Source organism: Cibotium barometz, chromosome 2 (assembly GCF_041138505.1).
Source record: "Cibotium barometz isolate CiBa-2024 chromosome 2, ASM4113850v1, whole genome shotgun sequence".
Taxonomy (NCBI): Eukaryota; Viridiplantae; Streptophyta; class Polypodiopsida; order Cyatheales; family Cibotiaceae; genus Cibotium; species Cibotium barometz.
The window spans coordinates 67,818,609-67,831,288 of record NC_141047.1 but is presented as its reverse complement, the minus strand read 5'-3'; the positions used below and the strand labels follow the sequence as shown (position 1 = coordinate 67,831,288).

Sequence of the window (12,680 nt, the reverse complement as noted above, 5' to 3'; positions counted from 1 at the left end):
CACCTATCTGTGTCCAAAATGCTTGACTAGCATGAAATGCAAACTCAGCCCGCCTATCCGTGGCCACCTTCAACTCAGCTCTAACAGTGGACGAGATCTAGGATCCAAAAGGACACAGGATGCTTCTCATGTTCCCTCTGAAGTGCAGCCAACCTACAGAAGCTGGACTATCTATGCGCCTAATGTGCGGTGAGAGAGGGTGGCCCTATGGGACACCATCACAAAATTGCTACCCCTGGCCATTGGATTGTTGGAGGAGACTTCAACATGGTTGAGCAGCCATTGGACAAAAAAGGGTGGCTGTGAGGGTAGAACACACCCCTTGGAGAGAGCCTCCTGGGAGAGATTTGTATTCTCCTTCTATGGCAGGGATTGTTGGACAAAGGATGATTTCCAAAGGAGGCCTAACTCTTTATCTTACTCATGGCATAACCGTAGTAGCGGGATGGATGCATCTTTGCACGGTTGGACAGATAAATGGGGCTTGGATAGAGGAGGCTCTATTGCCATCTTGCCATGTACTACCAAATCAGATCACTACCTGGTTGTCTTGTGCATCACGGTACTTGGGGGGCAAAAGGGTGGACCCTGTGCTCGCATCTCAGACGCTCTCTATCACGATGTAGAGACCTCCTTGGAGGTTAGAGAGATTTGGAGGCTTTGTGATCATCATGATCCCCGGGAGAGGCTTGCTACATAACCATAATCCACTGTACTCTAGCAGGTATGATAACACCACGTGGGTACACAGGGTTACACGTGAAGCTCTGAAATTTCCAACAAAAGGCTGACTTGAAGCCTGTTTAAGAGTAATCCGTTCTTGAGAGAGGTGGAGGAAAGTGCAGTAAAGAGAAGGGAAGCGGAGGGGAAAGCAGGAAGGGGAGGAAAGGGCAGCGAAGACAGCGGGAGCAACACGGGCAACAGAGGAAAGCGGGGGCAGCAGGGGCGGGGAGGAAGCAGGGAGCAGAGGTGGGGGCAGCTAAAGAGAGAGAAGGGGGGGAGGGGGGGAACAGGGCAGCAGAGGTGGGGGCAGCTAATTGGCAGGCAGGGAAGAGCGCAGCGGGAGACGAGAGGGGCGGGCAGAGAAGGCATAGAGGTGCGATTCGCTCAGGTACAGGGAGCTCGCGTCCCAAAAGTTCTTGAAACACGCGCTTTTGCTATTGACTTTGAAGTCTACATCTCCTTAATAAGGTCCACAATACCTTGGCGACAACACAAGTGTGTAGAAGAGTTCTTTGTTTTGACCATGACATCTTGCTGATTTATTGTTTCTCATAATGCAAACTGCCTTTCTATCCTCTATGCAAGCAATATGGATCACATAATGTGCATGGAGTCAGCCCACATAGGATTCACTAACCATGAAATTTCACAACAAAAGATGTCTTTAAGAAGCATGGCTTGTGATAGGATGGGAATCAAGTTGCAAAGTGTGAAGAGTCACACGAGTAAGTTTTCAAATTTGGGGTGGATGATGGACAACAAGGATAAATTCCTTTCATGTATGACAGAATCCAATGATGTCCATTGACATGTTGTTTTGGGGTATTTTATTATATTGGTCAATTCACTATACATTGTACTGATAGTACTTGGGATGTTTCCACAGGAGTGTCGTGAGAAAAATAAGGAGTATCCTGTTGTGAGAGCAGAAAAGCTTAACAGGGAAATTAAAAAGTTAGGAGCAACAGAGGATGGCATGAGTTTCCTTGATCAGTTCCGACAGCTCATTGCTGAAATGGGTAATGCTTTGGGCCTTGTCCGGATGGTCCGTATGGGCGGTCTACATCACGCGAGTACAGCATCTGGGTACTAAGAGCTACTTTTCTGTTTCTATCTTAGAATACGCAGTGTTCTTTCTGTGTATCTGTTCTTCTCCATACAACCTTATGTCTCTCGATTGCTTGCTTGCTTCACTTTTTCTGCAGTTTTGTACAAGACACAAAAAACCAAACTACTTTTGAGGAGGCTGCAAGACTCCTAAATATGAACTCAGAAGCTGTTAGGGCAGGAGCCATACTTGATAGGACGCTGAAACTGCAGGAAATGCCTGTCGAACAGACCAATTACTTCAGGATTCTTACTGGAGTGTTCACTGAGGTGGTGTTCTATCATCGATGATAGCCTTATGGGTGTAGTAAACAGCTTGTTATATAGGACTTATCCACTGAGTGATGATCTTGCTTGGCTTTGCAGGAGCTGCAGAGCATTGACAATCTACACTTGAAGGAGTTCTACCTGATCTTACCAGCTATGATCATGAACGCTGTAGAGATGATGCTTCAATCTAAAGAAAAGCTGTTCAAAAGAGGTCGTGAAAGCTCTAATGCATTGTTCACTGATGATGGTTTTGTGCTTGGCATAGCGTATATTCTCAAGGTAAAGCTTCCCTTCTCTTGTCTTTGTCTCAGGAACGCTAGTGTTGATCAGTCGATTGTTGAGCAAAACGTGCTTTAGGAGCCCCACCAGGAAATTGGGGCTCCTAAAGCAAGCTTTGTTCTAGTTGACTGTTATTGGATTCCTTCCTACTTCTATGGTGTACTTCCAAGTTAGCAGATCAGGTACAACACCTCTTCTTGTGTTCTAATTTAAAGCATTAATGGAGTGAATGCAGGTGTTAGATCAAGACAGACTTTTTGATTCACTTCATTGGTTCGAGTCTGCAAGAAGACACTTCGCAAGTGAGAAAAACCGTGTACAAGATGGACTTAACATGGACACCATTGAAAGTGGCCTGAATGGATTGCAAGTATGGAGTCAGAAGTTTGCATCACTTTCAGAGGAAGAAGTACAGAACATGCAATCAGTAAGACCACTAAACATCTTCATTAATTCATGCATTAATTCTGTTTACTGTAAGAGGGGCATCTACTTGGTTTAGTTCGTGAATCTAAACTGTAATGTTGTAGGTCATGAAACGAATGGGTGGCTACTTGACCGAAATCGAGCTCATGGAATATATTTTCACTGCTGCAAGGATTCTTTTCCAATGAGATGTATGCTTCAACAATTGAGGAGAAAAAGAGCACAATGCAGTCTACATTCTCCACATAAAAGCTGCAGGGAACATACTGCTTAGGATTATTTGCATGGGCACAGGTGATACATACTCCTGTACTAAGGCTTGCCATTGCCTGGCTCCCTTCAAAGGTTTGACACATGGCCTTGCTAATAGTAATTATATACAATAATACATCCCTGTCCCTTTGCTAAGGTTCACCATCCCCCCAGCTCCCTCTGAAGATTTGATCCATGGCCCTTATGGTAATGTTTATAAGGCATTTACAAGACAGCACTGAAGGCCATCTGCTCATTGCATCAATATTTGGGGGAGAAAGGGACTTGGAAGTAATACACATACTTCCAGTGTATGAGAATTTGTAAAGATATTGTTAATATTTCCGACATTTTTACTCTTCAATGTGGAACAGATGCAACACTTGCACATTGGTTCAAGCATGGTTTTACTCTCAAAAAAATTAAATGTGGTTAAACCTTGGCACAAGGAGACGCCAAAAAAAAAAAAAAAAAAAAAAACTGGATCATAAAATTTGATGTTAGCCAACCTTAAGTATTGTGAATTGCTTGCAAGCTGAAGCTATAAAAGGGTTCTAGCCAGTCATGGCAGTAGAGGCGGGGAATAGTTATGTTCAATATGAATGAATGGCATTGCAATAACATCCAATTAAAAAAAGATGTGGGCAAGTCTGTACAAATGTTCTAAAAAAGGATGTTCTCTCCAGAGTTTTGCTTAAAATTGTTGCAACAGGAACAAGGGACTTCAGAGTATCACAAAAGGATGTTCTCACCTGTGTTTTTCTTCAAGTGTTGAAGTAGGCATAAGCTCCAAGTTTTGGCACTGCCCTCACATGGACCTCAGACGTTACATAAATATACATTGATTACAAACATTCTGCCAGGATGGTTTGTTATAAATCTGCTTTTACAAAGTTGACCAATATTTTTTTTAATGGAACCTTTGTTGAGATTCCCAACAAAGTTAGAAGCAAGATGTTAAGGAACAACAATTGGAGAGAGCTCAAGGTCAGTGAAAAGGGGTTGGAAAGTAAAGCAAAATGTGCAAGGGGGGGAATGGGCTCGTTTCCAAAGGCCAAAGTTTGGACACCTACCTAGTGATAAAAGGCATGAACAGAGAATAAACATGAGTATGAGCATAAGGCATCAAGAATATAGACCACCTTGCCTGTGGATGGCATTAGTCACATCCCATAGACCACCTCGCCCATGGATGGCACCTGGCAACCATCAAAGAAGTTTGCAATCCAGTATTTGCCTCAAGGGCTAGAGTAGATCTAGACTCACAAACATATTGCCATACCTAGTACCATGCATTGCACCATCATGTCCATCCATCTCATTGCTTCATTAAAAATGGTTTCTAAAATTTGTCCCTAGATCTGATAGTAATTATTATTTGCTTGAAGTACATCCGTATATTATGTATAAAAGGAAAAACTGCTATCATCTTTAGGCAAACATGTATCCTCAAGCCCAATATACAACCATTTGAACAAGCTCACACATTGCATGAGGATGCTTTGGTCCTAACAACATTTCATTTATTCCTTGCACTTTTTCAAAATATATAAGGGTGTGTTGACAAATGGCACATAAAAACCATGGTGTCTAGATTATTTCTACTTAAACATGAATCATACCTAATGAAGATTACGGCATTGGAAATGAAAACAATTTAGCTTTGTACTCGCATGACCTATGATTTTGCCCTTGAAAAGGCATCACATGGCTTGGGGGGGTTTCACACATATCCATGCACATGGCCATCGAAAACAAGGTCAATATACAAAGGTTTTCTATTGCCCAATGGAGTTGTCCAAAACCTTGGTCCTTATCACAAGGAGTTGAAACACATGCTATAAACAAATTATTTTTTGGTTGCATGTGTTAAGCCTAGTGATTATGGAGACAAGTTTGACTAGGAATGGTCACAAAGTTGCATCCACCCCAGACTACTAACTTTAGCCCTATGACCCTGCAACGCCCAAGTTGTTCAAGTATTGATGAAAATTGTCCATAATTTGGTGTGTATGGACCTCCATATTTGATGCACATATGGACGGCCATGCATAAATGGTCAACATGCAAACACTTTTGGGACCATTCTATTCCCAAATTCTTGTGAAACCTCTCTTGATTATAAGCGGAGTGAGGCACTTTGGCTAGTGAGTCAACTTTCCCATGGAAAGACTTGATTCCAAGTGCATTAGCAATTTCATGAACAAAATCTTCCTAATATCCAAACTTCAGGTCTTCTTACAATGCATGAAAAGTGTGTAGGTGAGTTTTCAAGAGAACCTAGTGTTTGCCCTTTGTTCTCGTGGAAACAATAATGGTATGTATCTTCAATCAATATGACATCTCCCACTATGCAAATTTCTTTTTGTGCTACAGAGTACGCTTTTCTTGGCTTAGCCATTGCCAATTTTGAATTACCTCTCTCTAGATATTTTCTCTCTCAAGGCCAAAACAGGGTAAAACAAGATCTTTTTCTATTTTTGAGGGGAGGATGATTACAAGAGACTGAAGGGAAGGTTCTTACACTTGTACATCTCAAAATATAGGGGAGAGGATTCTTACATCCTATCCCACTTGAAAAACGTGAGATGTCCTCATCTCGCAGCTAGAGGATAATATCGGTAAGAACCATCTTCTTACTCCCAGGGCGGGACTCTTTCTCTTCTTAAACAAGTCCATTTTTCCAACTTAACAGACGCTCAAAAATGCTCTACTCCAATGCACATTTTCAACTACCAATGTGTTTCCCATACTCTTCCAGTCTTACAACAATATGGAAGAGTAGGGGCAACATGGGATTTTTCCTTGTACCTGACCTACCAAGATATCCCAATAGGAAAGATTCCAATACCCAAAAGAATCAACCTTACATTGCAACTAGCATCCGTGCCCATGGCTATCCTTGTTCCATGAAAATTATTATACAATACTTTTCCGAGCCAATACATGGTAATGCACATTCAAGATATTCAACCCCCCAACCCACCATGCACTTTAGGACTGCATACATGCTCCATTTTCAATGGCCTTAAAGCATTTCTATCATTGATTGTTTTCCATAACAGCACCATCATTGAAGACATGAATGTGTCGTGATTTTTTTTTGTCCCAAATCAACATGACAGCAATGGCAATCGAGAGCCCATTACCACCCAATATGGAGACTAGTCGCTCAGCTAGCAAAACATGGAGATATGTCACTTATATCGGTTGAGCAACGATAAGATGATTGGCTACTAAAGAATAGCCAACGAAGTTATATTACGGAGTTTTCTCTTTGTAGACTAACGGCAAGAGCATATAGATTACTACTTCCACAACCATGGATAAAGGGACATGCATATCAAGTGTGGCATATGAACAAGTCCTTAGCTGATGGAAAGGCAATTTGGGAAAGATATGGCAAAGCAAACTGCCTTTAAAACATAAGGTTTTTCTATAGTGATGCCTCATGGGAAGGCTCGCCATAGGAGGGTGTTTGCCAAAGCGAAAAATTGCAACTCCAATTTGTTTGCGGTGCAATCATCAACTAGAGAGCATTTATTGTCTACTATAGGCATGCACTGACACCAAGGCATTTACTAAATCGTCTATTTTCAAATATACGAACAAGATTCCTTGGGGTGGCATTTGGAAAAATCTTTGGAAGATACCCTTCCAAAATGCAAGAATATGGTCTTTTCTTTGCCTCAGCAAGATATTGGCCTGTATGTACCATATGGCTGGATCATAATTATGAGGTGTTTGGACAACCTCAAATCGACAAGTACGTATACTTCCGTCTATTATTACGTCGATCATTGCAAGACAGTTTTGAGCTGGAACAGATTGATCAACAGACCACTCTTTTTAGATAAACTTTAATGAGAGCCTTACTTTGAGGGTTCTCGAATATAAGATAAAATAGTGGCTTCACACAAAAAAAGTTTGCCCTCTGGTCCATCATGCTGTAGCAAACTCCTTACTGTATTGCATGTTCAATCCCTGGCTTACAAGCAACAGTTTTACTGGTTCTATCTCATACTTGCAACTTTCAAAGCTGAAAAAATCACCCATAAAAGTGGAAAAAGAATAGGAGGAAATCTAAAAATACCCAACACAACCATATTTGGTGCGCAAGGCAAAACACTGAAACCTCAAGAAGCCAACCAAATATAAAGCCAAAGAGCACATCAATCAGAAAAACCTTCTCCTTCATCAGACCCACCTTCACAACTTGGCAGCGATCTCTTTTTTAATTGATGCACAAACAGAAATTCAAGGAAAAGAATGCGACTTACAAGTGCCAAAAACACAGAATCAAAAGAAGCACATTGTGACACCACCCCTTGGGACTTCTGGGACAAACGAATGAGGGCACCTCGAACAGAGGGAATCAGGAATCTGATACACCTTATCTTGCAAATCAATCACAAGTCCTTTTCATGCACCTACCTGTGATAATTTTAAAAAAAGCTGCCTTTGCAGACACATTGGTTGCAAAACAACCAAATACAGCCACAGTGGCTGTGCTGCTACCCAGTTTCTCAACCCCCCTCGAAACCATACAAATATGGCTGGCTTCCAGGACAACTATAATACTCTGAATATTAAATCTACCCATCACTGCCTCAGCTATATCCTTGGTCAGCCGTTCCTGCACCTGAAGTCTGTGGCTTGAGACTTCAACAATGTTAAGAACAGCTGACTTGTCAATCATCTCCTTGGCTTCTGTTGCAAAATAACCGACATGAGCTTTGCCGTAAAACGGCAAAAGATGATGCTCACAGAGGGAGCAAAATGGAGCATCGAGCTCATATAACAAACTACTACTATGGACTGTTTCTCTTGTCATGCTGTCGTCTAAGTCAGCTTTTGAAGATGGCCTGCATCTGTGTCTGTTCATGCTAAGCACAGTCCCATTCGTACAAAAATCCTTTGCTACAACTCCATGATCTTGATGGCCTTTGTTGAAATTTGAAAGCCACCTGGTAAAACGCTCAGATGTAAGGTGAAGCTCCTCTTTGGATGTATCTTGCCCTAATGCTTGAAGTATAACCTCCACAGCAGCCACCATGGCGGAAACCCTTGCCTTTGTTTTCATCCGCGGAAGTGGAAAACTGTGAAAAATGTTGCCGTTTTTGCTGTCCCCTTCCCTGCCAAAACCATGACCATTACTTGTTGGCTCAAGGAATGATGGATCGACATCGCTGACATCTTCAGCAAGTGAAGGACAGGGGCACCAGGAATTTTTAGCCGAGCCATTACGTATGGTGACATCTGCACTGTCAATCAAAATGCCATCCAGCTGCAGAATTGATACAAACTCAATCCATACATCACTGCTTTTGTCGTCAAACCTGCCTTTTCCTGCAAAGGTAAACGATGAATGCCAGAACATGCTCTTTGCACCACAAATGCTTAAGGCATTCTCACCCGGAACAGGAAGATGCCAGCTCTGCAAAACGACAGCAACTCCTAATGGCTTGATGGCATCCACCAGGCCTTCACAAATCTCCTCTGCCAATCTTTGAGGGTTCTGAAGCCTTCGGGCAAACATGTCCGCGACACGAGAAAGCTTGCTTAATCCAACCACTTGAAGACCCGAGGGTATATAGGCTACATGGCAACAAACCTTGAAGGGAAGAAGGCAGGCTTCACATAGAGAGAACAGATCGATGCTCCGGACTACCACCATGCCACCGGAGCCTCCGGCAAAACCTAGCCCAACTTCTACACCAGCTTCAGGAAACAAAGCATCGCCAACAAGGTCTTTAGCTACCTGCTGATAACCTGGGCAATAACATTACCACGCCTTGATGTTACACCTCCAAAGCTGGGTGGAAGTTGTTTGCCTTTTTCATGAGATTTAAAAAATGCATAACTCATGCAACCCCACCCACACCACATCCACAAAGACATATGCATGTATGTGCATTACAACATACAGACGTACAAAAGTGCAGATCAATACATTCAACATATGCATACATACATAGGCTGCATATGCAGGCACTCCTGCACCCACACCTCCCGCACTACATACATCATACGATTACAAAAGCAGCTACAAGCACTCATCATTGGCACAACTACATGATATCCCAAACAGACCCTTTCTTAGGCATTGCTACTTAATCCAAGAATTATATCAAATAAAATCTTCTCGAACTTGGAGGAAACCCAGACAAGAGAAAACAAGCTTACCTTTTGTAGAAAATGCGAGGGCGCGGGCGACACGAAGGGGGGTTTTGAGAAGGCCAACACGGTTCACATCTTCGCCCAGGCACTCCAGCAGCACCTTCACAGAGGCCGCCACCATAGCCGGATCTCCTTCAGGCTCCTCATGGTCTTTTTCTCTGCAGAGGGCAGGGTAAGGATCCTCCTGCTCACAAAACCCTGAACAGCCATTCGCGACAAGAAGCGCAGGCTGCAGCCCATCCATACAACCCAGAATGGGCGCATCGTTGAGAGCACCCATATATCCCAGAAAGGAAACCTGGGTTTTGGAAGAAGAAGAAGGTGGGAGGGAGTCATCTACTCCATGGAAAGATGCAGAACAGTGGACTCTGACGGGTGAAGGTGGGTAAGTAAGCCTCCTGTTCTCGCCTTCACCTTCCAAGTGTCTAAAAAGTCCCTGGCATTTTCCTACTTTGCTTTTGGGCCTTTGCTATTGTGGACATGGAATATGTTGCTCTAAGGGCAACTAGATAAATTGTGGCTCTAAGGGCAGGTTGGGAGTCCAAGGGACGTGTTCACACAAAACAGCTATATAAATTAGTTTTTAGAATGTGGAACCTCCGTTTTGCCAGAGTTTCTATATGCAATGGCTTCAGTTGGTATTTCTACCCTTGTGACATTGCATCTCGCCTAAAGAGGCTTGAAACTTTTTCCTATGCATTCCTTTTGGGAACCATGTGGAGGATCGGATATGTCTAACTCCAACTTTAGGAGGTCTCATCTAGTGAGCTTTTGGATGGTGCAAGATTCTAGTGTGAATGGCTGATGTGCGAGATATTCACTGGCTTAAGAAAAGATGAGCAAGGTGTCCTCAAGCTACCTTGCCGATATATTTCTATTCATAGTGTCCAATCAAGCTAAGAGTGCCAAAGGAGCTAATTTTACTTATTTGTTGAGATGGCTTGTGCTTACTTGTTGAAAACCTTAAGGGTTATAAATGATGTCCAATCTAGCTAAGAGTGCCACAGGACCATCTGAAAGCTAATTTTACTTGTTTGTTGATATGGCTCATTCTTGCATGTTGAAAACCTTGGGGGTTATGGATTACCCCTAATCACCCATCAAACCATGAGTGGCTTAAACTGGAGAGAACCCTATCCAAGACCTACAATAATCTCATTGACCAATTGGTTTCTACTTACACACATTCATCCCCTCTTGTGAACCTTACCTAGGCCAATTCTTTCAAACTACATACTTAGTGGCTAGACCTCTACCCCTTCATTCAAAGTCCACTTTTCTTATCCAATTTTACACATAATGACCTAGCCCATAAACAAGACTTTTCTTAGTCACACTTAGCCTTGGATAGCTATTTTTATCCCTCTTTTATCCATACAAAACTTTGCATGTAGAATAGGTTGGCAATGTGTGTAACAAGAAGGGGGACTAAGCATTCACCTTTGAGTGGTGGACCATGAAGCAATAGCATCCATGCCATTTTACACAAACCTAAACTATAACCAAAGCTTAGTCACATATGTCAAACCAAACCATGAGAAAATCCATGTGGCAAAATCGCTTCCCTTTCTTTATGCTACATACTACACATGGAATGATGCAATGAGCATCCTCTGACCTCACACCAACTGATCTAAAGTATTTTGTATTGACCACACCTTGGATTTACACTTGGCTTAATCTCTTCCACTATTGGATCTCATCCACCCTAGTATCCACCTTAGCTATGATATAGTGTCCTTCCTTCAAATCCATATCATTGATGTGGCAATGTGTTGTGAAATTGAATGAAGGATGTAGAATGGAGATCAAAGGAAGATCGAGCTTTTTTGAATGATTAATCTTGTGCTTGCCAGTTTTTGCACCTCTTATGTATTTAAAGTAGTTAGATATCAAAGAAAATGCGTTCATAATTACCACATAATAAAGGAAACAACACTCTCATTATGTTTGAAAATTGTTTTGATGACTTTGAAAGACCAAGTCGTAATGCCTCTTTTTAGCAAGCCAAACAAAATCCTTGCCAAAGACTCAACACCTCTCTTGGGGCTAAAAACAATACGAATGATCTTTTAGAAGCAATGATGGAGAATCTAAAAAACATAATATGGTGCATGTGAAAAGAGGATAGCACATGAAGCCTCACTAACAATGAAAGTTCTTTTTAGATTTTTTATGTAAGACCCTTACGAAGGCTCTAACTTTTGAAGAATATGTGTGGGCATGCCAAAATGAGACATCAATCTATTCATCCATCCCTTACCTTATGTGGTCAAAAGTTTTATTCCTTCCTTTGGGACACATAATGTATTTATATCAATGCACTTCATTTCTCAACTTTTCTCTCCTATAACAAAGGAATATTCTAGGTTAGGTGCTAATATTCCAAATGTATTTGATATCAATGTACTTCCTTTCTCAACTTTTCTCTCCTATAACAAAGGGATATTCTAGGTTAGGTGCTAATATTCCAAAAGCGTGTGCTTTGTTGAACATTTTGATAACAATGGTCTTCAAGGATCTAGAAGGAAATATTGCATCGATATCCCTCTCAAGAAATAAGATTAAAGTGAGTGTCACTATGCAAAGTGAAATCTAACAAGAAGTTATCAATGTGCTTGTTTTGACAAGTATATCTAATCATAACTTATGAATTTGAATTGTCAATAACCGTTATATTAGTTATTTATGCTTGTTTTGACAAGAGGCTATTGGAAGATCTTCTAATGTTGAATGGTTTTGGGTAAAGAAAAATGAAAATTTACAAGTAAATGGTGGAACTATATTGTACATGAGTCTTCACTTACCTCTAAGCTTTTGTCAATCTGATTATTACTACAATTTAAATGGACCTTGTTGAATCCCCAATCATACAAGGGTTTCTAGTGGTAAAAATTCTCTCTCTCTCTCTCTCTCTCTCTCTCTCTCTCTCTCTCTCTCTCTCTCTCTCTCTCTCTCTCTCTCTCTCTCTTGTAGGGCTAGACATGCCCAACCTTTAATTCCTTCAATTCATTAGGTGAAGATCCAGGATACCAATTGGCCAAATTGGCTCATAGCGCTAACCCAAAGATAGATTTCTCCCCTATGGAAATCTTAAAATTTGAGATATCCATTGACCAAATTGGCTCATGGTGCTAACCCAAAGATAGATTTCTCCCCAAGTAAAAAAGGACTATTTTAATCTTGTGGCCATTTTGAAATCTAGACACACTCTAACAAATACCGTCATCATTGCCCCATCGTCCAGCCATTTCACCCCCTTGCATACATACAAAAATTACATGATATGCAATGTGCATGAGGTTGAGACTAAGGAGCACACTAAACTTTTATGATGCATATAATAAAATCATGTGCCATTTTCAATCACTTTTATAAAAAAAAACTTTGTTCTCTTTGACAAAACATACACTATAGAGATTTGTAGTCTAATTTTGTCTAAG

General features: G+C 41.5%; 2 protein-coding genes across 2 annotated transcripts in view; one reads left to right on the top strand and one right to left on the bottom strand.

Annotated features, from left to right (window-relative positions):
- Nucleotides 1-3,678, top strand: part of LOC147641386 (uncharacterized) — a 40,521-nt gene extending 36,843 nt beyond the window's left edge. The window contains exons 9-13 of the mRNA XM_086820920.1: nucleotides 1,610-1,809; nucleotides 1,929-2,100; nucleotides 2,197-2,379; nucleotides 2,615-2,806; nucleotides 2,910-3,678. Of these exons, the coding sequence (XP_086677046.1) occupies nucleotides 1,610-1,809; nucleotides 1,929-2,100; nucleotides 2,197-2,379; nucleotides 2,615-2,806; nucleotides 2,910-2,993 (831 nt within the window). The 3' untranslated portion in view covers nucleotides 2,994-3,678. The remainder of the gene's footprint in view (nucleotides 1-1,609; nucleotides 1,810-1,928; nucleotides 2,101-2,196; nucleotides 2,380-2,614; nucleotides 2,807-2,909) is intronic.
- Nucleotides 3,679-7,206: 3,528 nt separating this feature from the next.
- Nucleotides 7,207-9,676, bottom strand: LOC147641385 (GTP cyclohydrolase 1-like). Its single transcript, XM_086820911.1, has 2 exons — nucleotides 9,244-9,676; nucleotides 7,207-8,829 (listed from the first exon to the last, which is right to left on the bottom strand). Exons 1-2 carry the CDS (start codon nucleotides 9,515-9,517, stop codon nucleotides 7,463-7,465), a joined length of 1,641 nt encoding a protein of 546 aa, XP_086677037.1. The 5' UTR covers nucleotides 9,518-9,676; the 3' UTR covers nucleotides 7,207-7,462.
- Nucleotides 9,677-12,680: the final 3,004 nt, after the last annotated feature.

Excerpts from the sequence above, each read along its gene's own strand:
- LOC147641385 (XM_086820911.1), bottom strand. The coding sequence starts at position 9,517 with ATGGGTGCTCTCAACGATGCGCCCATTCTGGGTTGTATGGATGGGCTG. Across the intron at positions 8,830-9,243 it reads CCTCGCATTTTCTACAAAAG|GTTATCAGCAGGTAGCTAAA; the intron begins GTAAGCTTGTTT and ends GTTATTGCCCAG.